At 47.5% G+C, this 27,616-nt stretch overlaps 1 protein-coding gene across 3 annotated transcripts; it reads right to left on the reverse strand.

Moving 5' to 3' along the window:
• Nucleotides 1–104: 104 nt before the first annotated feature.
• On the reverse strand, nucleotides 105–27,531 carry ARHGEF26 (Rho guanine nucleotide exchange factor 26). Of its 3 annotated transcripts, none has more exons than XM_032119042.1 (14): nucleotides 26,587–27,531; nucleotides 25,150–25,183; nucleotides 23,117–23,262; nucleotides 19,740–19,796; nucleotides 17,635–17,795; nucleotides 11,558–11,710; nucleotides 10,964–11,093; nucleotides 9,778–9,852; nucleotides 9,116–9,205; nucleotides 6,307–6,461; nucleotides 4,223–4,432; nucleotides 2,861–2,928; nucleotides 2,554–2,658; nucleotides 105–1,750 (listed from the first exon to the last, which is right to left on the reverse strand). In XM_032119042.1, the coding sequence occupies exons 1-14, from the start codon at nucleotides 27,526–27,528 to the stop codon at nucleotides 1,608–1,610; spliced, it is 2,469 nt and encodes an 822-aa protein (XP_031974933.1). In that variant the 5' UTR covers nucleotides 27,529–27,531; the 3' UTR covers nucleotides 105–1,607. The 3 variants fall into 3 exon arrangements, with proteins under 3 accessions (XP_031974933.1, XP_031974932.1, XP_031974935.1); XM_032119041.1 differs by having other exon boundaries at nucleotides 25,150–25,186; XM_032119044.1 differs by lacking the exon at nucleotides 19,740–19,796 and having other exon boundaries at nucleotides 25,150–25,186.
• Nucleotides 27,532–27,616: the final 85 nt, after the last annotated feature.

Below are 27,616 nucleotides of genomic sequence, written 5' to 3' on the forward strand. Positions count from 1 at the left end.
CAGGATGGTGCTATTTATCTTTACAGAACAGGAAAATCTAAAGTGTCAGTGTTTACTGAAGAGATTTAATTTCTCTGACCAAAATGGTATTTATGGTATTTAAAAAAAAAAAATCAAACTTCTTTTAGTAAGGATTTAAAAGAAATTTTATTGATTGTTGTCCTATAAAATCATAGAAGTCTTTTAATTCCTGGAGAACTGTGTCCAGCAATAGGAAAAATGTCTTTACAAAACATTACAGCATTTTTTGGAAAAAGTAGGTATGAAAAATATATACAATGTATTAAAAAATCTGAATAAAATTAATGCTTGGATTTATACATTCAGTTATGTGTTAAACATCTGCATGTATACAATAAAATTTGTTAAAACAGTAGCAGTATTTTTACTATGTTAAATAAGTCTTTCTTCAATTTACAGTTTCTCTCATTATGTTATCAGTCCGCTTATAAATTAATTTGCAAGGCTGTATAACCACTGTCCAGGTAAGTATTTCTGTACAAAATTATTGCCTTCCTAATGTAGTGTAAATTGTTAGAGATACACATCTTTACACCCAATTCACTCACCACTCAAACCAGCATCTTGCAGGATAAAAACCAGCATCCATCCCCTTCACAGAGGATGGGAAAAGAAGAAAGCCTTGGTACTACAAGTTGTCCCCTCATTTCTAGCGAGCAATTTCCACACTGCTGCGTCAGCAGCTGGTCCTTTAAAGGGAGGCTTTGTATCGTACAAACCCTCACATCTCTCTCCAGACACCTGCTCTGAACTCTGTTCACACTTGAGTACATTTGTTCCCAGAGCAGTGAGTGCATTTCATGTTCTCCTCATCACACCCCTGCTGTGAAACACTAAGTGAAGTGCAAGACCTCCTTAGACTCCTGAGGAAACCAGAAACAACTGCCCCCACTTGCAGCAGCTATTCTGCAGTAAAACACCTGTGCTAGGATGGATCAGCAGCACCTACTCTGCACAGTGTGGTACCTTGTTCTTGCTTTCAGAAATCCTTTGCCCACAGAACCTGGAGCCAGGCTGAGCAGCTTCATGCTATCAGAGACCACCCCCACTGGAGGCATAGCTCTGGATTCCTTGTCGAGGTTGTGCCAGCTCTGCCTGTGACAGGCGGGACATCCCTGGATTTGCACTGGAGAGGTAGGTCAGCCTTTACAAAGTACAGAGCTGGTCAGTCGAGTTCAGGTGCTGACACAAGGGGAAGTGTCCTGCAACACAGTGGCTGGGGCTGTAGCACTGCAGCTCCTTAGGAGCAGGACACCCAGCACTGCTGTTTACCACCAGCTCTGGGTGTGGGGGCAGGGGACCCAGTCCCCTACAGAGTTCTGCTGAAAACAAGTTCAGATGCTCAAAACCAGATGGAGCAAGAGTGTAAGGACGCAGTGATGGAGGAGCTGCAAAGAGTGCCCAAGACACTGCTGTAGTGTGCTCCTGGTGGAGGCAGGGTTCGGTCTGGAGCTCTCAGAATGCCAGCAGAGAAGGGATCGTGAGTCTCCAGTGTGCTGCTGCTGGATTGTGGCTCTGGTGTCCCTTGTCCCAGCCGGAGCCCAGGGCAGCTGGCGCAGCCTCCAGGGTGCGGGGCGAGGATAAGGCTACACGTTGGTTTCCAGCCCCAGCAGGCGCCCCATGCGCTCCATGTTCTTGTCCAGGGTGGCCCTGCAGGTGATCTCCTTGGCACACTCTGAGGGGAACCAGCCCCTCTGGCCATCCCGCAGCCGCTCCCCCTCGTACCAGCCTGTGGGGAAGGGACAACAGTGACACCTCTGCAGCTGACCCCACACACCTGGCTGGTGGCACTAAGGTGACCCAGCTGATGGTCATCACATACATTCTTGCCTGGCTGGGAATCAAGTACCAGGTTAGGATAGCTTTGGCAGATTTTTTTAATAGAGCCAGACCAGGAATGAAATAGTATGTGCAAAGTATTGCATAATTTCACTGGTTTTTAAAATACTGTCATTCAAATATAGTTCGAAATAATGCTATAGTGCTGTAATCTGAAGAGAGCAATGCAGCACAAGTGACAGGATCTCTGATTTCACAGGTAATTGAGCAACAGAAAGATAGAATTTAGCTCCTCAGGTGCTGACAGTGTCCTGCATCCCTGAGCCAGCCCTTGGTGCTATCAGTGGGCAGGTCCAGGCAAGAATCACTTTGATCTTGGGCAATACTTGATCCTGTGGAAAACCTCAGCAACCACTCTGTGCTAGAGCTGTAGCAGCAGGAAAGCCCAGGCCACAGCATGACAGACTAGTGATGATTTTCTTGGACAACACTGGCACTCACTAAAATGTTTTTAGACAAATTCAGTTTCCTATTTGTGGGCACCTCCCATGCCAAAACTGGCCAGCAGCCAGGTTCTGCAGCTGGTTGTATCTGCTTCTTCCTTTAGAAACCTGAACCCAAATGCTCACGTTTTCCTTGGAAGCTGAACCTCTACTCACTGCAAGCCCTATGCTATTAGGAAACAAGTTTTTGTAGCTGGATCCCCTCCTGCAGAGGTGACAAATGGTTACTGACAGCAAAATCCTCACTCACCATCATTCACTTTTTGATAAACCAAAACGACATCAGCGACTTGGAGAGAGAGTTCATCAGCCTGCTTGGCTGTGTACGTTCTGATGATCTCCACCTGAGCCAGTGCTGGGGAAGGAGCAAGCCAGGCTTAGTTAAACCAGTTACAGGGCAGGAGCTTTTATTACAACACATCACCATTTATTAAAAAGTTTTCCACTTTACACTTCCCCCCCCATCCCTTAGGGTAGTCCCAGCCCACCCCAGCCCCCACTGAGGGTGGTGCTGTTCCCCTGCAGAGCATGCACAGGTCCCAGCAGCTGTAACTTACTGGTCCTGTCCGTGTGGTGCCCGTCGCTGTCCTGGCCCAGTGCCGTGATCCAGCGGGCTCTGTCACTCCTGCAAAGCAGAACCCAGTGTCCCGACTCAGGCCCTGGATAATGGCCACCACTGAGACTGCCCTTACTTCTTCCAGTGCCAGCATCTCTCTCTTCAGCACCTGTGAGTAACCCCTGTGTATCATCGCCTCTGTGTATTCTGTGCCTTCTTCACAGGGCAATAGAAACTTCTCACCGTAACTGGTACTTTTGTCCTTGGGACCCACATGCCACAGAAATGACAAAACAGGACCAAACTGTGCTAAAAATCTTTGTGTCAGAGAAAACATTTCAGTTTTACCTGCACAAAACTGGCACACAACTCTCTGAACGTTTGGCCTTAAAGATTCCCTTCCCATCCTTCTCAAAGCACAGGATAAGAGTATAAAAATAGGTAACTTAAAATACAGGAATTCTTTTCAGACTCTTGCTCTGAGTGATGATCAGCTGGACTGCCATTTATACTGCAAACAGCATAGAACAAATCAATAATAAGTCTGCAGAACAAAATGTCTTTTCATACAAAGCCCAGACAACTAAAAATGTCCTGCATTTTTTCCCCAATAAAATTGCATTTCCAAACAAGTCTGAATCATCTGCTGCCTTCATAATGAGATATTTAATAGAAAGCACTGATGATCTTTTTAGTTCCTTTCACGGTTATTCTAAACTTTGAAAGCCAACCTAAAACTATCAAATTTTCCAGGCAGGGACATGTCTGGAGCACTCCCTTTCATGTCTCTGTCCCACCTCCAGCTTCCCCCAGAACAAATGAACTCTTTCAGTGCTGGGAGGTCATGTGGAAGTTGATGGCACGTGTGCGCCTCAGAGCAGGCACTGGATGTTGCTGGTTTCTAAGGCCGGATACTCCTCAGTGCCCAAGAGAGCACGGAGCAGGGCTCCTCCTGCATGAACCCTGCTCTGCTCCCACTGCTGCACCATCCAGCCATCACCACCAATACCCACAGCACCCTGCTTGAGGCCCAGAGCACTCTGGGTGTGCCTGGGGACACTCCTGTGCCCCATCCTGGTGCTGTGCCCGCACAGCCCCACGGTGACACCCACCCGGCAGTGCGGACCCTCGGGGTGAGGGCCGCGAGCACAGGGCTGGCCCTGCACAGGAACCTGCCTGAGGCACGGCAGGCTACACTGATCTCTGCAGGCAGGGTAATCGAGGCCTTACCCAGTAGTTTAAAGTAATAAACTAGAACAAGTAATAAGAATAAATAAATAAATATTTACTACTTCAGCCAGGGCAAGAGGGGCAGCCTGTGGAGACAATCAGGTGAAGAAATCCCTGAAGTAACTGTACTCACTGAGTCTCTGCTCCCAGGAGCATCTCCACCCTGTCCCCGGCGTGGTTGCTGAGGAGCACGAGCCTGAAGAGGTGGGACGCAGAATTCCGTGCAGAGTGGAGCATCCCTGCCGCGTTCTTCCCGGGAGAGGAGCCGGGTTCCTCCCCGTCACACGGCACCACCAGCAGCTGCTCCCGCAGGGAGTACTCAGTGACGTTGTAACTCTCCTCACTGCAGGGCACAGCCGGGAGGAAAACACCAGGAAAAGTTTAGTTCCCATTCACTTTGTCTGGAAGCAACCGCAGTCACAGACACTGCATCTAATGCCACGTAGGGACAGTTCTTCCAGCACCTCACAGCTCCGCACGGGGGGCACCAGCTTCTGCCAGCGGGTTTGGTGTAACACAGAGCCCCTGCTTCAGCTGGGGGGGGTACATGTTCACTGGTGTTCTGTGAACTGAACACTGAGACGGCTTTGGGGTCTTTCTCCAGAACAGCTTTGTGCACTCCCAAACAATGGACAGACAACATGCTTCTTATGGAACCAATCCTGCTCAGATGCTCTGAACCAGGGAAAGGGTTGGTTAGGTTTTTTGGTTTGAGACAGGTGGGTTTGGTTTTGTTTGAGTGTTCGGGTTTTTTTGGGGGTGTGGTTTTTTTTAAAAGAAGTTAGTTCAGTATTTTAGTCTGAATAACTCCTTAGCCAAGGGAAAAACTGGCAATCCCAGGTGGGATTGCTGCCATCCCTACCTGGGAATCTTGCATCTGGAAATGTGTCTATGCATTTGTGCAATGAATAACAAATGCATTTTTTATGAATTAATCAACTAGTCTGTACATGTGCACAGCTAATCATAACAGCATTTCTTACTAATTAATCAACAGATAAACTTCTACAAATCCTTCCTACTCCTCACCTCCATCCCACAAACCAGTTGGATCAGACTCCTGCTAAAGGGACTCTAAACAGATATAAAAGCAGACAGTGCATTTCAAGCGAGCCCTCTGGAATCTGATTGCCCCCACCCTTCAGCTCATGTCCTAATCCAACCCACAGCCAGGTCTGTGAGCAGGACTGGGCTGACCCTTCCTGAGCACCAGCCACACCTCGGCTGGCCTTTCCCCTTGGATCCAGCATCCCAGCACCTGCTGGCACTGACTGCTCCTCTCAAGACACTGCAGTAGTGCTTGGCAAGTATTGTGTCTTTTTGTCATGATTTTTTTTTTAATCAGATTGTGCCTACACACAGGAGGGGCTACAAGGACAACTGGCAGAAGAAACATTCCCCACAAACTAAAAGCTGGGCAGTGGGGAAAAGCAGACTTTTATCCCTCTTCAAAGCCTTGTGCACCGCGACACATCCCAAGTCCCCATGTCCCCTCCTGCCCAATCCCAGGGAGCAGCCCTGTGACTGCAGAGCCCTTTGGCTCCCTCCTCTGCAGGGTCTCCAGCAGGTCAGAGCCACAGTTCCTGAGCAGTTCCAGCACACAAGAGCCGGGACAGAGGTGGGACAGAGCCAGGCAAAGGCTGCTGAGCAGGGGCTGGAGAGGAGCTCTGGGTAAAGCCCAAAGCACAGCCTCAGAAATGGCCATTTTTAGCACATAGTGAGGAGAGATGTCTTAGTGCAATGTTAAGAATCTTCTGAGATTCAACTGCTCAAGGAAAACCACAAACATCCAACCTCAACTAGCAACAAACATTTCTGTCCACTGCTGTGGTGCCATGGCAACACTGTGGGTGGGAACACAGCTCACCCAGAGCTCCAGCACTGTTAACGAGCTTTGGCACTTGGCAGGGGGAGCTTCACGCTCTGGGAATCGTGGGAAGTGTGGAAGGGAAAGGACATTCCCAATACTTTATCCTTCCCAAACTTCTGTCTTTGCTAGGGCATCAAGAATGAACTTTTTAATTCGTCTGACAATTTGGAATCTCAACTGTGTTTGCTAAAAGTAAATCCTGTTTAACAAGCAGTTACTTGTTATTTGTAACCCACGATAGAGACTCAAATAACTCCTGAACTCATTCCACAGCCAGGATCATGTTAAAAGTCACTGTGATTCAAGGATTGAACACAAAAGCAGCCTTATATTGGTGAAGCTCTTACCTCTTCTTCTTAGTGATGATGAGGACGTCGTTGAAGAGGAAGAAGTACACCTGCTGCTTAGAGGTTCTTTTGGAAAAAAGTCCAGTGTCTTCTACATATGCTGTTAATTCGCCCCTTTTCACCAACCACCGTGAAGAGGAAACCAATGGAAATGGCTGCAAGGCAAGAAAATCACATTGTAATCCTTCAAAATTAGAGAATTTTTTAAAAACAGAGAACAGAGTATAATCTATTTGGGAAAAATGCTTGAATAAACTCAAAGGTCAGAGATTACAAACATGAAGAGGTTACCAAAGTTTAAGGGACTCCATCATTGCTACAACACACAGGTAACAGCTGCAAATACCTGGGAATCACTCGGGCACCTGTCATCACCGCTCACTGAAAATAGAAGTGAACAGACTTGACTGGTCACACTGGGGATGGAACACACTGTGAGACCTCCTGAGGGCACAGAGCAAAGCCTGACTTCAGGAATGCTCTGCAGGGTGAGACAGGCTCCTGAAGCACTTGGGGACACAGGAGCGTCCTTGGTACCTCACAGCTCGTCTTGGAGCAGAGGTGACATTCCCTGTGCCGGTGTCACCCGGGAAAGGCGGGCAGGGTTGCACAAACCTTCCTCCCCCGGGAGGTGCAGGTACAGCCTCCTTCCTCCCCACACCTCTGACATGCCCTTCCTCGGCAGTGGGAGGAGAATGTTTCCATGGCCTTGCTGTTCTCATTAGGGGCTCCTGAAGTGTCTCAGTTACCTGCCAGGTTTTGGTTCAGATGGATAATTAGGGATCCTACAGCTCCTCTCTTTATCCAGCTCACGTGGAGCAGGAGCTTCGTTTTTCTCTAGGTGAGGACCAACACCTGCAGCAGCTGCAGCAAGACACCAAAGGATCTGAGCTGCCTGAAGATGTGCCTTTATTAATCCAAATTATTCCCAGCTGCAGGAGACACAGAGAGCACAGGAGGACTTTTTGTTTCTCTGGGCTGGGAAGGTGGAGGGAGATGTGGGACTGTCCTGGTCACACAGATCCCTTTGAGGCTGCGCCGAGACAGACGCTCCAGGCAGACCAAGTCCACACTAATGAACACAACTGCCTGTTTTCCCCTCATTTAAGCACCTTTCACATGCTTTTAATAAACATCCCTTCACACAGCTTGTCAGCTGCCTTCCCTATTCTGCATGAGCTGGCTTTTTGTATCTGTTAATCCCTTGGCTGAGCCAACTGCAGCCTGCCTGTACCTGCTGAGCCAAACCCCAACCCAGCACTGGGACTGAGACCTCGCTGCTGGAGAACAAATATAGACTCCCTAAAACAAACCCCCACAACTTCTCTGGTGCAAAAGACACAAAATTTAAGAACAAAAACCGCTGAAACTTAATTAAAAATTTAGTTCTACAGTTGAGCCATGTACAAAAGCAAGACAAGATTTGAGTCACTTCCCTTGTGCTCCCATGAAATTCTCCACAGTTACATCTAACAAAATAATAAACAAATCCCCAAAACTCTGTGAGGCTGGGCAAGAACAGAAATACTTTAACTAATTTATAATGGCTATAAAACAGAATTACAGTCCCACGATGATTGGTATACAAGCAAAAAATACTTTAAAAAGTTCTATTTGAGGATGAACAAAAAATTCCTCTAATCTGTACTCCAAATGAGTTCATCCCGTTTTCCTAATTGACTCTCTTCCAGAGGCAGCTTGGTTTTACTTTAATTTTTCCTTAATTGCACCATGTCCCTGCTGCAGAAAACAGGCTCTCAGAAGTGAAAAATGCATTTAACCAGAGCGGGGCTGCCCCGTCCCGCCAGGGCCTGACCCACTGCAGGGCTGGGGTTTGGATGCACAGAGGGAAATCTCACACAAAAGCACAGAAAGACAAAGCCCCCAAAGCTGCTGCTGCTGCCATGGCACCAGCACAAGCTGCTCATCACGGGGTGGGGTGGGGTGGGTCACCCAGGAGCCACAGAGCTGGGAGGGACAGACAGGGACAGACAGCAAGGGAGGGACAACCAGCACGTCCCCTCCTGGGGGAAGGTGAGGGACTCCAGACCCTGCAGGCCTAGATCCCAAAAGGCTCCTGGGATCTGAGTGGAACCACAGAGCAGCTCAGCCCTGACACTGGGCTGGACTCACTGAACACTTGAGTCTGTTACCACCCATCAGAAAATGCTCTGATGTCACCTGCCCTGAAGTGTTTTATTTGTTGTTGCTGTTGCTATAAGCAAATATTATTACTGTCAATTTTTAATCAAAGTTTGAGAATAAAAATACTTTAGGCAAGTTGAACATGTCTTTTTGGAGGCAGCATTTGCCTCCAGAGCCTTTCAAGAGCTGTGCTTTGAAAACCATGAACCTCCACTCACTGCATTCCTGACAATGAAACAATCTTCTCCCAAAAGAATCCTCATTATGTAACAGTGTCAGACATCAATTACAGAAACGGGATTGTAGCAAACATTGAATAGAAACAATAACTGTACTTGAAGAAGGTCCAATAAACCTCCCCTACCTATGACTGGGTCTGTTGTTATTTCCAACAAAAGACTGATTGTACAGGCTGTTTTTAATAGAAACCTGTGATATCCCACCCTTAAGGGGAAGGACAAACACTCCCAGGATCCTTCCCCGGCCTGGAAGTGCTTTCCCAGGCACACCTTTCCCATCAGGTACATAAGCAAGTCTCAGCACTGAGCAGCAGCCTTTGGTCTCTCTCCTAATGCCAAAATCGTCACAGCAGCTTTATCTTCACAGCAAGGAGTACCCTTCATTCAGTATTTATTCAAAATCCCTTGTGCGATCCTCAGCCTACCTTGATTTTGAATTCCAGCTGGGAGTTAATGGTGTACATCATCTCCGTCCTCTCCATCTTGCGGGCGCCCTCATTGCACAGGCGCACGAGCTGCAAAGGAGACAGGGGCTGAGCAGGGCCTGGGGCCTTGAGCCTCCAGCACAAACTGCTGCTGCCTTGGAAAAGGCACTTCAGGGGGCACAAACCCCCAGCAGGGGCACGTCCACCACGACGAGGGGTTTGCAGGGCCCCACTGACCAGGGCTGGCCCCACAGCTGCACTGCCCCGAGATTCCCCTCACCCCAACGATCCCACAGGGCCCTGATAATTTGGGATTCTCCAGGGGGAACAAAGATTCAGCCCAAGTTCTGGCTGAGCAGGGCCACTGCTCTGATCCAGGCTGACAATCGGCTCCAAACACACACCCTCCTCCCAGCTGGATTAACTTCCCACACTGCTCCCACACACAAACCTGGAACCACCACGGTATCATCCAGTTTGGGATCTTTTCCCAAGTAAGAACTAGTAATTCTGTACAAACCAAATCCCCAAGGCCTTTCCTGAATAAAGCAATGTAGAGCTTTTATGCTTCAGTGCTCTTCCCACCTGCATTATTTATGCAGGGAAAACATCCATTTTTCCCTGCAAGTACATAGGAATAACTTAATAACTTGAGAACATACCTTGCTGACTTCTTTCAGAGCCTGCTTGCAATTCTCGTATTTTGTTGAATCCTTGGGGGTTTTCTGGCAAATAGTCTGAAATAAAACACCAGTTACTTCAGAGGACCAAGCAGCACAGATTGCAACCCACAGACATTTCACATCTTAACTGAAATCCAGGAGCTGAATCACAGCTGTGGACTGGGATAAAGAGGGAACACTGGCCACTTGGTCACACTGAGGAATGCCTCTCTGGAAAGCTTCTGGGAGCAAAGTGATGCTTTGCACCTCTCAACATAAGGTTTACAGAACCATCTCTAAACAAAAATCAAAACTGAAAGAGTGGGAAATAAAATGCTTGATTTGCTTGTTTAGATTTCAGTCAAAGAGAGGAAGGAGGTGTAGGAAAGAAAAACCCAAAAGGGTAAGGCACCCCCAGTTACACACTGCAGGAATACTGGATTATTACATTTACCTGGAAATGTACTGCGAAGAAGAGAGAATTCAATGTCCGTGAATGAACTAACTGTCCAGGTGATCAAATTAATGAGTGCTCAATTAAAAAATATACAGAACAAAATGATCAGTTCTGTTTCTGCTCCTACCAGTGCTGGAACCAGAGCCTGATCACGATCTGCACTCCTGCTGGCTCCTCATTTAGTTCTGGCACCTTAACTGAAATACCACAACTCCTGGTGTGAGCTCTGCCTGACAAACACTCCCTCTGGCACTTCCATTGCTCTCTCCAAGTCCCAGGTCACTGCACAGGGAGGGACAGCTCAGTGCCACTCACACACAGCTCCCTTGGGAATGGAGTCCATCCTTCAGGTCCCCAAGGGTATTCCCTGCCAAAGCGCCCTCACCCAACCCACAGGACAGCAGGTCTTGTTTTTCAGCTGCAGGGTTCATTTCAATTCTAGCACTACATACAATTTCTGTGCTGGCTCCTCCTGAGTTTCAGAACCATTTTGACCTTTTACTGTACAATTTTCCTATTAGAATATCCAAATATTTAACTTGTGAATGGGGGAGCAAGAGGATCCAGTCCGAGTCAGCAAACAAATGCAGCAGGACTTCATAATGCACAGCCCAGGACTGGTGTGAGGGAAAAGAGGTGAAGAGACTGGAGTGAACCAGAACTGAGTATGAGAGAATGTTACCACTGCAAGAACACGCAGCAAGGAAAGAGGGAAAAAGGTTTTCTCACATCCATCAGTAAGGGGAGACGAGTGACTCTCTGCATGGGGAGGATGAGGAAGGAGATCATGGGCAAATTCCGGCAATCCTCGTGGGACTCGATCCGAGACAACACCTCCTTAAACGCTGGATTTGTGGCTCTGGGGAGAAAGAGGATGAAAGAATTAGATGGCATATTTTACCAAACAACTGTGCAGTTTTACTAAATTTTAAATAAACCATAATTTTATTAAAAAGGCAGCGTGATTTGCAAGAGTCAGACCACCCCAGCCTTCAGCTTTATTCCCTTGGATCCACCAGCCCAGCACTGACATCAAACCTCAGGCACTGCCACCCCTGACCGTGAGGGGAGACCCAGGTGTGCCACACAGGGCCACTGTCACACTGTGTGACTCTGAACCGATGGAGGAAGGGGGATGTGAGCCATGACCTGTGGCAGGATGGGGCTGTGCAGCCAGGAGAGCTCCCAGTCCCCTCACAGAAGGTGCCCCTCAGGGACAGCCCAGCCTGTGGGCAGCACACGCCTGGCTGGGAGCCCCGGGCTTGGCACCAGAGCGCACGGCCCACTCGTGGCTGCCCTGCGGGGAGGCTCTGCAATGCTCACAGCAGCCTCTGCAGGGTTCTCTGCTGGTACACCTCGTTGGTGCAGTACTTCACATAGGGGTCGAAGGTGGAGCCCGCGTGTCTCGCCACGATGTCGCTGATGTCATCAATGAAAATGTTGTTCTGGTGCCTTGCCTCAAGTTCTTCAAAGAACCTGTGGGGTTAAAAATCAATTGCTCACTTGTACACACATACAGCATCTTTCTCTCACAACACTCACATGACACAACCCACGGTGTTATCAACTAATGACAGCTGGACTGGCCTGTGACAGGGTGAGATCATCCCTCCTTTGGCCTGGCAGTGAGGGCAATCCTGGCAGGACACAGGCCCGAGGGTGCTGCTGGCCCCTGGCAGCTCAGCAGCAGCGCTGGCTGAGGCACTTCCCACTCTCCCACTGCCAGAACCAAACAGCACCACTGAGCTGGTCAGACCAGAATTTCCAGAAACGAGGTTGGAAAAGAAATGAAACTACTTCAAACACACATTAACACATTTCCTCTTGCAATTAAAGGCAGCACAACACCAGAAGTGCTCAGTGAAATACAGGTATGTGTGGCTGCTGAGCCAAGGACAAAAGCCAGGTGGTGGTGGAGCAGGACACGGTGCTCCACATCCTCCAATCCTCCACTGGAACCAAACACAGATTGGAAACACCAAAAATGGGCACAGAACCCAAAATCCTGAGCTGGCTCTTCCCCTAACCATGCTTGTTCTGACAACTTCCCTATTGTCTGTGCTCTGTTCCACATGTGAGTCTCTGGCCACTGGAAGTTTCCCACTGCTTTTTGAACTCCCAACGTTCCCAAAGCACAAGCCCTGATTTCCACGATGCCCACTGGAAATCCCCCACTGTCTGGGTGGAACAGCTCACAGATTAGCTCTGCGGGTCACTCTTCACACATGAAAAGCTGTCCTAGCTGCAGCCTTTGTACATCAGCATTCACTGCAAGAATCCTCAACTCCCTGAAGTCAACAAGCTCATAAAAAAATTCTCATATAGCACAGAAAATATTAAGGAAATACTTAGAACACATGAGCTCACATTAAGCTCCAATATTTTGAAATCTGCTTTATTTAATTTCAGTCCTTTATTCCATTTTTTCATCACTAACAGTGGCTCTTCAAATCTACCACCTTTTTTCAAGTGATGTTCTCCATAGTTTGCTTTACAAACACACCTCAAACGTGAGAGGAGCAGAACAGGACAAACAGCAGCTGATCATCCACACGTGCAGCATCAGGGCTTAGCTAAATTAAGGCACTCTCCAGGTGTGCTTAGAGCAGCTGCTGCACGGAGTGGCTGCCAGGCGCTCACTGGGTCAGTCGGAGCCAGGACAATCAAGGGGATTTCCCCGTCCCTGCTGAAGGCAGAGTCCTCCAGCACCCTTCTGTCCCCCACGCAGCCTCTTCCAAGGCACAACATGTTCTGAGTTGTCACTCAGACTTGTCCTGTGCTGTGGATTTTGGGCACATCCCACCCACTGCTCCGAGAGCTCCAGCACACAGGGACAAACCCTGGAGGGAAGAGTTCCCTGAAGTGTCACTGGGGTCCAGGAAAGAAAAAAAAAAACAAAGAACTAAAAAAGAGCCTGTAAGTGTGGAGTCTGCAGTGTCTCAGGAGCCACAGCAGAGCCCCACCACTGACCAGGAACTGCCACACTGGATTTGTTACTCTCTGCTCAGACATGTTTATGGCTGGGAGAACTTCCCACTGCTGCCAATTCATTTTGCTCAGGAAATGAGGAAATCCAACATTTCCTGCTGTGTTATGGCACACTGACAAGGTGTTGGACCCTGCTGGGCCACAACTTCCACCTTTAGAATTTATCTGGTGCTTCATCAGTGACATCATCAGAGACAGTCACTGTAAGAGCAGTAAAGATCTGGGAGAGCAAAAGACTTAAGAAAGGAAAAAAGGGAAAAGAGGGACAAAGAGGAGCAGCAAATCCAAGTCCCATCTCCGAATATGTCCTATAAGGAAATCCTGCATCAATGTTTGAATCAAAAATTGTGGTTTTCCACATCTAATCTGTTAATTATTAGATACAATCAGTGAACCAGACACATCATAAACCCTTTCACTTACAATTTTAGGACAGATTGTGTCATAAAGCTCAGGACTGAGGGATGAAATGATTCCATTCAATTTAACCAATGAGGAATTTGCTGTGATGTGTGCAGCTTTTTCTGCCGAATGCCAGCAGGATTTATTTCAAACATCTCTTTCTGTTAAATTCAGAACTTTTCTGATTAAAGTTAGATCCAATTAAGTGAAAGTCAAACAGCATCATAGGACAGAATTTGATTTCCCTCATCTTGCCCTTATGTTGTTTAAAAGAACCATGCACTCTGCAACACTCCTGAAGGCCAAGGAGTAAATTCAGAAATGCAGGTTTAGCTTCAGGGTGCTGCTGACACCATCCAGGGACAGAAACCACCGGAGTGGCAGCCAGCAGAATTCAGCTGCTTCTCCCTGGAGACAGGGGCACTGGAGTAACAACCGCCAACTGGAGATAACTAGAAGTAATAAAGATTTCTGATTATCCTCTCCAAATCTGAATCCTCTCATCAGGAACAGAATCTGAACATCTGCAACACTATTGTTATTTAGGGAAGGGGAGTGGGATTTAAAACAGTAAAAATGGGAAAAATAAACTTATTTCCATAGAATTTTTACGCTGAATCAAAATCAGTTTTTACCAAAAAAAAAAAAAAGGCTGAAGAGAGGGTGATTGAAGTGCTGAACTGAAATCAGTTTATCTGGTGAGTTTCCACAGTCTCAATAATGGAAACCAACGTGTACCTGCACACACAAATATAACACCAAACCCTGCAAACTCACAGCCCATAAAACATCTTTTACTGGGCAATATCCACGGAGCAGCTACAGAGTCAAACAACGAAAAGCCGACCCTGCAGCCTGTTTGTTCCCTCTGTAACCCAACCAACTCTGGGCCAGCCCATGCCCCAGGGCCTGTCCCACTGGGGAGCCACTTGCCTTTCCAGCTATTTATAGTGCCCTGGCAGAAATCCAGAGCCATGGAAAGGCCACAGCAGCCCTGCCAAGATATCCTGTTCCAGAGAGACTCGAGACAGCAGAAGGTGCCCACAGCACCTGGTCAGAGGTGGGACCTGCAGGACAGCAAATGTCCATTCAGCCAATAAATGCACCCCCAGACACTGGAACAACGAAATGGGAACGTCTTTGGTAAGTCATGAACCCATCACAGCCAGGGTGTTCATGTTCTGTGATTCTAGCATTAGGACACAGCGTTTAAAAACAGTCAGAACCTGTTAAAATGTTTTTGTTAGTATCTTTTTCTGCTAATGCTGATCTGGTATCACAAAAGCATTTGCCTTTTGCTGGCCTAATGGCAGAGAAGGCACAAATGCTACAGCTTTCCTTTCTCCTACAAACTTGGAGATTTGACCCTGCAGACCAACTGCTCCTCAATTTCCCTGTAACTCCTCTTTCCCCAGAGGCTCCTGGGGAGCTGTGTCCTCTCTTGCCCCACATCCAGACCCTGACACGGATTTCTCAGACTGCATTCCTGACTCATTCCTGGCTGAGCTGTTCCCTGGCATCCCCAGCAGCCCAGCCCAACAGCTCCTGACCAGGGCTGGACCTGTGTGAGTTTGGGTTCCAGCACTTCTGAGCTGCACATCACACAAGGGCCAATGGAACTCCAGCTGTCTGAAGCCACCTTCCGAGAGGTTTCCATAAACACCCACAGCCTGTGCTGCACAGATTGGTGGTCCTCTCCAGTCCCCTTTGTCAGAGACATTCCAGGGAGCTCCCAAAAGCAGAGACCTCTCTGCATTTTGCTTCCAACAAAGGCAGCTTTGTTCCCCAGGAATGGCCCTGTCAGGCACTACAGGCCTGTCCTGGTGTTGCTGGAGAGTTTCCATTAAACACGATCCAAGTCAAAGTTCCTAGACAGAAGCTTTAAGCAGTTTTGACTGAAGGTTTTTATAAAGTATTTTTATCAGCTCAAGTTCTTCAGCTCACCAAACTTTTGTCCAAGCAACCAAAACTACTGGTTGGACTACACTCATACCCAGGTCTTGGACTTTCAAGCAACATCGGCTTAAAATATGGACAAATGGGAGAGATGCTCCATTTTCTAACAAAAGGGTGGATTCTGCTACTTTGAAACACCTTGAAAATGGAAAGCAACAATTTGGAGATAGCAAGAAAGAGGCTTCTGGTTTAAAATCACTTCCATTATTTACACAAATGACGTTGCTCAAAGCCAGCACGAAGTTTTGTTTTAGTTTAACAGTATTGCACAACTTGGGAAAGAAATTGTGTTTTCATTTAAATTTAAAAAGGAGTTATGACTTCTGATTGTACCCCAAGTCATAAAAAACCAAGTTCTTAAACCATTAGACTTCACAGACAAGAAGGAGTAAGATTATAGTTCTAGGCTAGTGTGGTATTTTTCCACTCTTTTTTTTTTTCCTCCCCCTCCCACTTCCTTTGAAGACTATTAATCAAAAGGGATGTTAGAGTTCCCCTACGAGTGCTGCTCTCCCCACCCCCATTATCCTTTACTTTTACACCTCACACTTCATGCAAGGAGTACCTTTAAAAGGAACTTTTCCTTGAAAATAAAGACTTTGGTAAGCTGCAGTCCCCTGACTGGGGCGGCTCTGGGGCCACACAACCCCCAACCTCTGGCAGAAAACCTCAACTGCAAGAGAAAAAGAAAGGGGAACGGGGAGGAGAAAGCAAGGTTCCCCAACCCAACCCAAACGTACTCCTGCTCTGTAGCTCCTGAACTGGGTTTGCACTTGACGCAACACATCAGCTTCCATGAAATGAGATCTTGTTACTGCATGAATTTCAGAAGACAAAAGTCGAACTGCTGCCCAACAATGTCAAGTTCCAGAAACTTTGTGGTGTCTCAGAGAAAAAAGTCAAGAAATTACTTTATCATGACTGGGAACATGGAACTTCTCAAGTTCCACCAAAGTAAATGAGGGTTAAATGCTAAAGAATTCAGAATTTTGCAATTGCTACAAAGGGGACAAAAGAAGGGGGAACAAAATAAAAAAACATTCAGAATCCTTATTCAACCTTCAGCCCCCCTTCTGAAAGGAGGCCAGTATTTCTGTTCCACAGGTAAAGAGATCTGTGTAAAGCTGTACAGAGTTACAGCTGGGACCACTCCATACCTTCACTAGGCCACGTGCAACCTTCAGCCACTACGCTCACTTCAGACTGGAAATCAGGGATAAGAAAAGCAAACCAGACATTTTGATGTTTTAGTTATGCAGAACACAGTAATCCACTTGCTGCTGGGAACGCAGAACAAATTGCAAGGAAGCAAAGCCGCATTAAGCAACTTTTTTTGAAAGAGAGTGTGAAGTACTCTGAGAGTACATACATATGCATGTCTGGATTAAATAACATTGGCAGTAATTACCAGCCACAAACAAGACTTTTCTGCATTTGTATCATGTAAGATCTGCCATTTCCTCCTCTTTAGGCACTATCTGTAGCGTGTCTGTTTCCCTTGCTGGCTTCAGGCTGAAGGAATGTGCCCAAAAGCAGCAGCAGCAGAGCAGCTCATCCCCGTGGCAGCAGAGCCAGGCCCTGGTGCTCACACAGGGATGGCAGTCCCAGAGCACAGCGTGGCCTCAGGACAGCACCCTCTGCACCACCTGGCAAGAGCCAGCTCCTCAGGGCAAGTATGAAACTCCAGCTCAACTTTTAACAGCTCAACAAGGCAGACTAAGCTTTATTTGATGCACTGGAAGGACCAGGTTGGAATGCCTGATGTATCAGCATTTAGCTCAGAAATGTAGTGGAAATCAGCATACTTCAAATCTAAACAATTCACTCTGTGCTTTCCTTCCCTCCCTATTTTCAGAGACAAATCCCAGGCCAGCCCCATTAAAGGTGAGGCTCTCACACTCCAGGCTCTGCCACTTGTACTTTCCCTCTTCAAACCAGCAGGAGTTTTGGAAGAAATGGTCACCACTAAAATGGTTACCTCAGCTTCCAAAAAGAAACCTGCTGCTATGTTTAAGGATGTACAGTTCTGTTAACTACAGAAATGCCACGCTTACTTTTTGCTTGCTTCATAAACATCCGTGATGTTGGAGAAGAGGTGGTGGCTCTCTGTTTTGGTCATTGTGAGGCTCAGTTCCCTGGAATTTTTAAACATCCGGATCAGAATCTCCAGGCTCAGCAAATAGGAGTGCTCAGAAGATATCACCTCAAATATTGCCTGCAAAGTGGAGGGGGAAAAGAAGAGATTTACTAGTGACTGGGCTTTTTTCCTTAAAAACAAAAGAAAATGTTGAGCAGGGGTGCAAAGCAAAGTTTTGGATGTAAGCTAGAGTTTATGACAAATATTCATCTCTGTAATAGCTGCATCATTAATTAAAATTAAATTATTTAATACTAGAAAAAAGAGTCTTTTTAAAGAAGTCTATATTCAGAGTTTTCAATGCAACTGCAAACCAGGAGTTTGAAGACAACAAGTGTGAGCCCAACAGCACAGGAGTGAGGCTGCAGGCACAAGGCTGAGGTCCCTCAACTCTTCCCACACTGGTAATGAAGTCATCAGCATAGGCAGGAATGGGGCAAAGACACTTTGCTTCTGATGTGCAAGGGAGGGAGAGAGATTCATCTCACCATGATCCAAACACATTCTGGAGAATAAAAACCAGAGAAGGGTGCCTGACACACACCCAGGGGCTGGGGGCAGCTCCCTGGTGCTTGCTGGGCATCCCTGGGTGGCACCTGAAGCCACACTGGGGTTCGTCTGCACGAGATCAGGGTCAGCAGATGTGTGAACCCCTAAGCACAGTAACACTCTCAGGGGGCCAGGGTGCACCCTGCAGTTGGTACACACATACACAAGTACTTTCAGCTTGCAAGAAAAGATCTACTGAAAATCATTTTAGTTCAAATCAATCTGTGACACATTTTCTTTAGCCAAAATATGCACAGAGATCCATCTCACTAACAGATTCTGAAAGATGGGATGTGTATGAAGACAGGACATGGACATCAATCAAGGCAGAAAACCAATAAATATATTTTTCTGCAGTGACAATGTATATAATATAATTACAAAATAATCTAATAGGCTCTAAAAAGCAATTTAAAGAACAGATACAGAATAAATGATAGAAGGCAGTTTAAAAGAAATACAGCAAAAGCATGACTTGGTAATGTAACTACAGCTTAAGAAGATTTATTCAGGCTCCCTCTGAAAGAATTGACCTCTAAAATTCAAATAAAATCCCCTCAGGCCTGAAAACATTTTTGGTAACATTAAAGATTTTACATTTAAAAGGCATCCAAAGAACCTGTTCTTTTTGAAAGGATGCAAGTATGGCTCCAGGAAACACAGACTAAAGGCTCCTAAAGGATATTACTGAAATATATGCCTTGCCTCAGAAGCTTCCCAGCAGGAGGAGGCTGAGGTATGTCCTGAAGAGGAATAAAGATACTGGGGGAAATTCCCATGGCAGGTAATGCTACAGTGCTCCTACTAAAGCCCTGTGTTTCCTGTGGAAGGACATACCTCAGCAAGGAGCTGCAGGGACACAGCTGCCTAGGCCAGGCTACGCTTTTCAACACCTCTCATTCACTTTGACATAGCCCCTGTAGTGAGGAAGGAGGGTACAGCAGATGAAGGGGACACAAGGAGCAAAGGAGGAGAGGAAAGTGGATGAAGAGGACAAAATGAGCGAAGGGGAAAGAGAGAGAGAACAGACAAACACCCCAGTGCTGCTGCTGCCCCATTCCAGGGCACAGGAACCAGCTGGGTCCCAGCAGGTACACGGCGCTTACGTGCCCAGCACTGCTCACAGGGACTCTGTAAAAGCTGCTCTTTGCTCCTCACTGCTATAAAAATTCACGTGCCACCTCCTCCCTCTGTGAGCTAAAGGTTAATGTCACCCCTTCCCTGGCACAGCAGCGACCCTGGTGCTGCCGGGCTGGAGCTGGTGCAGGGAACACCCAAGGAGCCCCTGGCAGGGACACAGGCACCTCAGCACAGACTGGGTTTAATTTTATTCCCTGAGGAGAGAGGACACTTCACTGGAGGGCAGGAAGCCAAGCAATGGGCTCTTATCAATGTCTCCTTATCAACAAACAGAGCATTGACCCAGGCGAGCAGTGCAGCCCTGAGCGATCAGCCCCAAAGCACAGAGAGTACCTCCTGTCTTTTCCTTTCCTCCTGGCTGATCGCTTCTGACAATCCATTCTTCTTCACCTAAAAAAATAAATCAATCAATATCTTTCATACCTTTTGTGGGAAAATGTGATTAAAAAGAGATACAGGACTATCAAAACAAAGCGAAGCACCAAGGAGGGCCTGGCTCTACAGGAGTGCCAAACACAAGAGCCCAGATCAGGAGGGACAGGAAGGGACGGGAAGGGACAGGAAGGGACGGGAAAGGGAAAGGGCCACAGCAGCACACAGGTGGAAGGCCCTGTTCTCTTCATGGAGCAGAGACACATCACAGACACAAGACCTCACATGCACTTCCCTCCTCCCATTTCTGTCAGTCTTCCCCAAAAGCTCCTAACAATCTCACCAACAGCTTTCTCTTCTTGCTCCACCTGTTCCCTGGAATTTTTAAGGACATACTATTCCTCATTTTATTCCTGCACACCAAGCCCCACAATGCTGGACAGCAGGAATAAAGAGGTGGCACACTTTGGGCTGCACACCGAAGTACAGACTCACAGGTAAAGGAACATCAACACTCCAGCGTGGGAGCCACTGTCCTGTGGAACACAAGTCACAGATTCCCGTGGCACCACAAGGAGATGCTTCTGGATGCTGAGCAAGAATTAGATGCCTTTCTATTAAACAATTAAAGTACATTTCAATCAGCTGCCCGAATGCTTCAGAGCATTCCCGAGGAAGTGCAGTGGCACTGAAAGGTGCAATGTTACTTTTTTCTGGATGCAGTGCAAGAGTTTTCAAAAAAATACACCAACACAGGAAATACCTACAAATACAACCCCCAGATTTCAGTGCTCCCTGTCAACACAGACACTGCCAGTGTCCAGGGAGGTCCATGTGGCACCTGCTGAATTCATGCTCCAAACTGCAGCTGTGCTGTGTGGTCACTGCTGTCACACATGGGTGTGTCTCACCAAGTACACATGAATTCATGGTACAGGAACTCACAGGCCAAGGGCCCAGCCTTACACTCCCAATCAACAGCAACACTTCCAAAGAGACAGAGGCCTAGATATGGAGACTAGTGTGGGCATTTTTGTGAAAGAAAATTCAATACCTAATTTTGACATCTCCAGAACGTTTAAGCTGAAATAACCTAAAAAATGTCACATGTGATACTAAGCAAACAAAAACTTCATTTAAGCTAAGAATATGACCAGAAGGAATGGAAGAGGCCCAACAACACAGCTACCAAAGCTGTCTGTCATCACACTGGACTGGCTTTTCCCCAGCAATAACTGATTCAACCATGGAGATGATGAGCAAAGGATGAAAGGAGGACAGGTGAACTCTAGTTAGGGACAAAAAGTTCCTTCAAAACAAGGAGGTGCTGAAGGGGGTGAACTCACCAGAAATCTACTGAGTGGCTGCACATGCCCAAAGCGAACATAAGCCCTTTGATACAGGGAGAGAAAGGGGAGCCAATGCAGAGATCAGCCCTGAAGGCCCCCACAGTCACACCAGGGGTCTGGGCTGGTGCCACGGAGAGGAGGCAGCCCTGGACAGTGACCCCATCTGTGGCTCCATAAAGCCACTCACAGCAGCTGATTTTTACATGAAAGAGAAACCAGTCACAACCAAGATCAATCTCTGTTTCACATGTGTGAATACACTTCAGCAAGACAGAAACACTCTTTTTTATTACTGTTATCATAAAGAATTTGACAATTCCATACCTGAAGGGCACTACCCCTCAAACACAGCGTGGTCAGAGCTGCACCAGCTGGCAGGGAAACCTCCTACAGAGAGAGGGGATCCCTCTGCATCTGTCCTCGGTTTCCCAGCACAGGCACTGCTAACAAACACCAGAAACATTATCCTCCTCCTCTCCTAACATATGCTGAACCCGGGACTGACATTTTCCAGCTGACTTCCTGCGACAACTCCAGACTCACTTTTTAACTTTTTAATACACATTGACAGCATGTAATTTTTCCAGAGTTATAAACACAGTCACTATGAGTCTCAGATTCCCAGATTTTGTTTTCTCCATGCACCACCTTTTCCCACATACTCCCCACTTCCAATCCTGCAAATCAAATACAGACAGTGCACAAGTTTCTGTGCAAGGAGCAGTAAAGAACAAGTCAGTTTCTCTAAGAGAAGCACAGCACAGAACAGTTCTCCTTCTGAGATGGTCTTCATGCTATTTTTGTCTCACAGCAAATTTGTGTTTTGAAATTATCATCATTATTACTAGATAGCATTCCTTCCAAAATACCGCAGCTGTTGAACATTTAACTGCTAGTTTGCCCAGAAGGCAGAAAAAACAATTTGACTCCATTACAAACACTTTTTTTGCAACATGAAGCAAATGAACTATATTTAAAGTATTTGACTGTTGAAAAAAAGAAAATTAAAGCACTTCTTTTCAAAACCGCATTGTCTTGTCTTCTTTGTAATTACTAAATCAGAGAGATTCATCTTTCAATACTTTAAACTGCAAAAGGTCATCAGCATCTCTAAGACAGCTCTGCTATTCAGACCACCTAACCAGCCTTAGAGGATCTCCCTGAGGCTTAATCCCTCATTTATTGGCATATACAGAGCTGATGGTCCAATACTCCAGGTGATCTTGTCATAGCATCATCTCTCTAATGCCAGAGATGAGGATCTACAACATTACAAGTTACATAAACAAAAAACAACCCCAAACCCTTCATTTCAGGGATATCCCTCCAGAAGCCACAGAAATTATCAAAGAATAACCACATAAACACAGAATTTTTATGGTTCCTTCAGTCCCAAAATTATGTGTACAAGAAAGAGCTGTGGCAGTATCACCTGTTATCAGTAATTTGTCAGGTTATTAGCCGGGAAGGCAGCAGGACTGCAGCACTGAGGGAACAGCTGAAGTTACTTTGTTTAACGATGCTGCTCCGCCAAAGCCCTGCAGATGCTTCCCAGCCTGTGCAAGGGACAGCACAGCACCACCAGCTCCCCTCTCCACTTCTCAAAATGCTTTCCATTAAACATCTGCACTTGAGTCAGCTTAAGAGCTGGTGTGGAGTGATTTAGAACAATTCAGCAGCAACTTGTTTGTAACTAACTGAAGCCTTTCTTTAGTACAACTCACCCTTTTAGTGAACTCACACAACCCTTTTTTTAATGGATCAGTAAAACTGTGTCTTTGCCAAATACAGGACTCTAAAATTACCTCGGTTTCATTGGTTTTTATGTGATAAAAAGGCCAGTAACTGATTGGGACTTCCATGTCGTTCTTATGAGATGAAAAAGATGATGACAAATTTCAGCCAAAAACTCCAGCAGTGAGTAAGAGAAGACTTTGCTTCAACCCACCCTGAGATCCTCTCTCAGGCCAGACAAGGATCACAACTCACCACAGAGAGCTGGCTCCACGTTGACCTCAGGGGCTTATAGTGAAAAACAACCTTGTCATCCAACTTCTGCTCTTGGGGCTCAGACTCTTCATCAGAATCTATGTCCAGAGCTTTTTCCTTATAGTTCTGATATAATACAGCATTTTCTGTCAAATAATAACAGTATGTCAGTCATTGCTAGAAAGTTAGTTTAGTTGCTCTCATAAAAATTTAAAGTAACATTGAAACAATGAAAGAAACCAAAGTGTCACTGTGCTGCTCACACTCCATGAGACAAAGATAGCATCTGATTTGGGCTGGACAATGGTGCAGTACAGTGACAATGGATCACTGTACCCAAAGATCCTCCCAGACCGAATTAAAGAACAGATGTGGCCTTTGTCAAGAAAAAAAATAGCAAACAATTTTTTCTTCCTTGGTTTGCTGTACCCAGTTCTGTAATTAACCAGCAAATAAAAAATGGGATTGTGTGTCAGTGGAGCAGTCACTGATCTGCAGCTCTCACTGTTGTCATGTCCATGAAAAGCACATTGCCCACGCCAACCTTTCTTCTGTCAACTTTAAATGCTGTCTTCACATTCCACTGTTTCCCAATTTCAGAGATCTGAGCTTAGAACTATTCCAAATAGGAAGTTAAAAGCTTGCCTGAGCAAGCATGAGACCTATGAACCTTAAGACCAAATACACTCATCATGTACTTGAGTTCTGCCATCATTAATTCAGTATTATCAGTGGCAAAGGAACACAGGCGTGGAGCACTCCTGCTGTTGCCCAACCTCCCTGGCCACACACCCCTCGCAACAGCAGTGAGCAAGGGCAGAAATTCAACAGATGCATGAAGCCATTAAGCAGGCAGGCTCTGAAAGGTACTTTCAGATGGGCCAGGCTTTGGATAACATCCAATCTTCCCCTACAAGAGAAAGGGCAACTGAAGTTGAAGTTTGGCTGCTCCAGGCATGGCCCCAACTCCTGCAGTCCCACACCTGGCTGGGTGGGTCTGTCCCACCTGCTCAGACCTACAGCCCTGCCCCAGCGCCAGACAGGTGTGGCCTTTGGAGCAGTTCTTTGGGAAGGGTCTACAGAGTTTATACACTTTTAACAGAGGAAACTGTTACAGCAACTGAGTTCTGGGAGGCATTACAGAAAAAGTTATTAGCTGGGATCATCCAAGACAGAAAGGAGGCATTGGAAGAGAATCTAAAAACCATCACCAGGAGATAGTGTGAGAAGAGATAAAGAGTAGGAAAGGGGATGATGCAAAGAGAACACAATGGGAAGCTTTGAAAACAGAAACAAAAGGAAGGTAACACAGCAGCTGAGATAACCTCAAAGACGCATTAAGCAGAGAAAAGCCAAGAGAGTAGCAGTTATTATAACAGAACTTCTCTGGACTCATCACAGATGTTTTTCTTTTTGAAATATTGGGAAAAGCAGCAAACTTGGCAAAGCCCAGAATTAATGAGTAACACAAAAATACAGATCCACAGTGTTTTTCTGGCACTTAAACTTGAAGCCTAGGTAGCAAGAAAAGAAAGTGCTTACAGAGTCCAAAGATTCACCCCAGCACCCTCAGCTGATGAGAAGGCAGAAACAGCTGTGTGAACCACCAGCCCAGAGTAACGATTCAGGTGTGTGCTGCAGGGATGGCCCCAAACCCATAAGGGATCCACAATGTCCTGCACCTGGGCAGAGTCCCAGGGAACAGGCAGGAAGGCAGTCCCACATGGAGGAACCCACTATGGAACTGCACAGAACTGTCAGGGCTGAGGCAAACACCCAACAGATTGCTTTTTGGGAGGGACAGGAGCTTAAGCGGAAAAGAAGCCCTTGACACACCTTTTCAGCCTGTATTTTATAGTCTTTAAAATATCCCTAAGGTATGTCTAGTGCCAAAACTATGGTCCCATACTGCAATCAGTTTACTGAAAAACAAGGTACTGAGTCTTTGACTCTATACAAAGAAGTGTGCGAAACAATCCTGAACTTCATTTCCCTTGGAAGTTATTAGCAAGTCTGGACAGAACAGGGCTCACCTTCCCCATCGAATGTCCCTTGTCCTTTCAGCATCTTCTTCAGATAGTTTTAACAGAAAAGAGAAACACGTTAGAAGGAGGAGAATGCCAAATAATCACAGTAACAAGAACTTCTGTTTTATCAAGACTTGGGCTCCGAATCAACAGGCCCTAATCTGTGAACTTCAGATGTTGGACAGGAGTTCAGTGAACACAACTGTGTCACCACAGAAAGTGAAAAGCTGCTCTAGTTTCATTTCTCTCATGCCTTGGTTATATGTGTTTTCCCTGTGTTTCAAAAGTACACTATACTGGCTTGAGAAGGGTTCAGTGAACTTGCAACTCATCCCACTGTCTCGGGGCTTTCCGTGAAGGCGCAGCACTGAGGCTGCCCTTCCACACTCTGCAAACAACCACTCTGAGTTCTTTGTAAAGGAGCCTTCTGAGAGCACAACAAATCTCTGAAATAGAACAGCTGTTCTGGTGCAACAAGCACTAGGGCCCGAGAGTCTATTTAATAAAACACTACTTGCAGAGAGCTCTGTAAGGACAGGACAGCATCGTGTCCTCCTATCTTAAACATAAGCCACTGTTCTAAGTCTACTACCAAGCCGAACCACCCCACACTCTGCAGCTGTTTGCAATTTCATCGATTTCTATTTCACTGCTTGCAGTATTTTCACAGGAGCATCCACTACCACAATTTCAAATTGGCTGAAAACTGCCATAAAGCTGATAATTATTTTAAAAGCTACAGCATCAGCTCTTGGCCTGAACTGCACAATTCCAAGCACTCCACAGAAATCTACAAAGATATGTCATACAGTAACAAATTATACTTAAAATAAGGAAATACAATATTACAATATGATAAGTAAAAGAATACTATCACTATGTCTTTATAATTTAATACACTAGCATTCAATATAAGTCTACTACGGGTTTCTAAGGGATTTACAACCAAAATTTAAAAACAGGCATGCTGCTTTTACTTCCAGGCATTAAAATTAAGATACCCAAAGTGATTTCTATCAATTTAAAAGTTACTCGGTGATTTTTAAAAATACTTTAAAAGTAATGTCTCAGATAGAGGAGTGAGGGAAAAAGTTGATTTTTCTGTCTCTATTCCAGCATGAAGACTTCATTAAGACAATGTCCCTTTTTTTTTTTTTTCTGTTTATTCCTTTCTGGGACACAGGTTTTAAGCCAGTGATTCGGTTGTGAAAACTGGAGAATCTGTCAGGAAAGGCTCTGAACCTCCTGAATTTCAACAGAGCCGCGTCCCTGCTGTCTCCGATACTTCGCTTGGAAAACAGCACTTGTAAGGCTCACAGTAACTACGAAAAGTTTTGTGATAGCAAAAAAACAAACTGAAAACCCCCAGCATTTATGGAAAATGCAGAATCAGCAGGCCACGCTCCCGCGGAGACCACACCTTCAGCCATCAGCGCACCTTACCTTTATCCTCCCCAGGCTCGAGAACTTCTCTTTATCTTCAACCACCGCTTTCAGGACGGGCTGGGACATTCTGTTTTTCTTCTTGCAGTTGGCGGAGCCGTCCAGGTCCACGCCGCTCACCACGGCCCGGCGGTAGGACGTGGAGCGCAGTCCGCGCCGCAGCGCGCCCGGGCTGCCCGGGCTGCCCTCGGGCTCGTCCTCGGGGTCGCTGCCCAGGGGCAGCCGGGGGGCCTCCACCAGGCTGCGCACCTTGAGCCCCCGCTCATGGCCCTGGGCCCGGCCCGCGGGCCGGCTCTCGGCCAGGCTGCGCGGGATGAGCTGCTGCGAGCCCACCCTGCGCGCCGCGGGGCTGTGCGTGCTCAGCAGCGCGGGGGGCTCCGCGCACGGCACCGCCGGCGGCCCGGCGGCCCGGCCGCTCCCGGGGGGCTCCGGGCACGGCGCGGGGGATCCCCCCGGCACCTCCGGGGGCTCGGCAGCCCGGGGGCACGGCGCGGGATGAGCGCTGGCTCCGAACACGATCCGCTCCTGCTGCGGGGCCAGCGCGGGCAGCCCCGCGGTCCTGGGCGGCCGCGGCCGGCGGCCCTGCCCGCTGCCCGGCGGGGAGATGGTGCCGTTGGCGGTCGAACCGACGGGGCTGTCCGGAGCCAGCGGGAGCACCCGGGACCGCCCCTCCGGGGATAGCGCGGAGGAGCCCGGCGGCCGCACAGTCCCGTTGGACACCGATCCCATGGCGGGGCTGCCGGGCGAGGGGCTGCCGGTGCCGGCGGGCTGAGTCACGGAGAAGGCGCACCTGTCCTCCACGGGGAAGTCGGTGACGAGCACTCCGCTGGGGCTCTGGTACGACTGCGGCCGCGGCTTGCTCCAGGCGAGGGGCTGCGGGCGAGGGGTCGCTCGCCGCCTCCAGCGCGGCGCGGCGGGGCCCGCCGGGGGCTGCCCGTCCATCGCCGCCCGCCCGGCGCCGCTCGCGAGGGAGGCGGGCGCGGAGCGCGGCTCGTCCGCCGCCACAGCCCCGCCGGGCGCGGGGCCAGCG

This window comes from Corvus moneduloides, chromosome 10 (assembly GCF_009650955.1).
Source record: "Corvus moneduloides isolate bCorMon1 chromosome 10, bCorMon1.pri, whole genome shotgun sequence".
In the NCBI taxonomy this organism is placed as follows: domain Eukaryota; kingdom Metazoa; phylum Chordata; class Aves; order Passeriformes; family Corvidae; genus Corvus; species Corvus moneduloides.

Bases quoted from the DNA above. Each gene is read 5' to 3' on its own strand.
- ARHGEF26 (XM_032119041.1), bottom strand. From the start codon at position 27,528: ATGGACGGGCAGCCCCCGGCGGGCCCCGCCGCGCCGCGCTGGAGGCGG. The intron at 2,929-4,222 runs GTGAGTACAGTT...TCTGCTTTGCAG, and splicing joins CTCCTGGGAGCAGAGACTCA to GAGTGACAGAGCCCGCTGGA. The intron at 1,751-2,553 runs GTGAGTGAGGAT...CCTTCCCCACAG, and splicing joins TTATCAAAAAGTGAATGATG to GCTGGTACGAGGGGGAGCGG.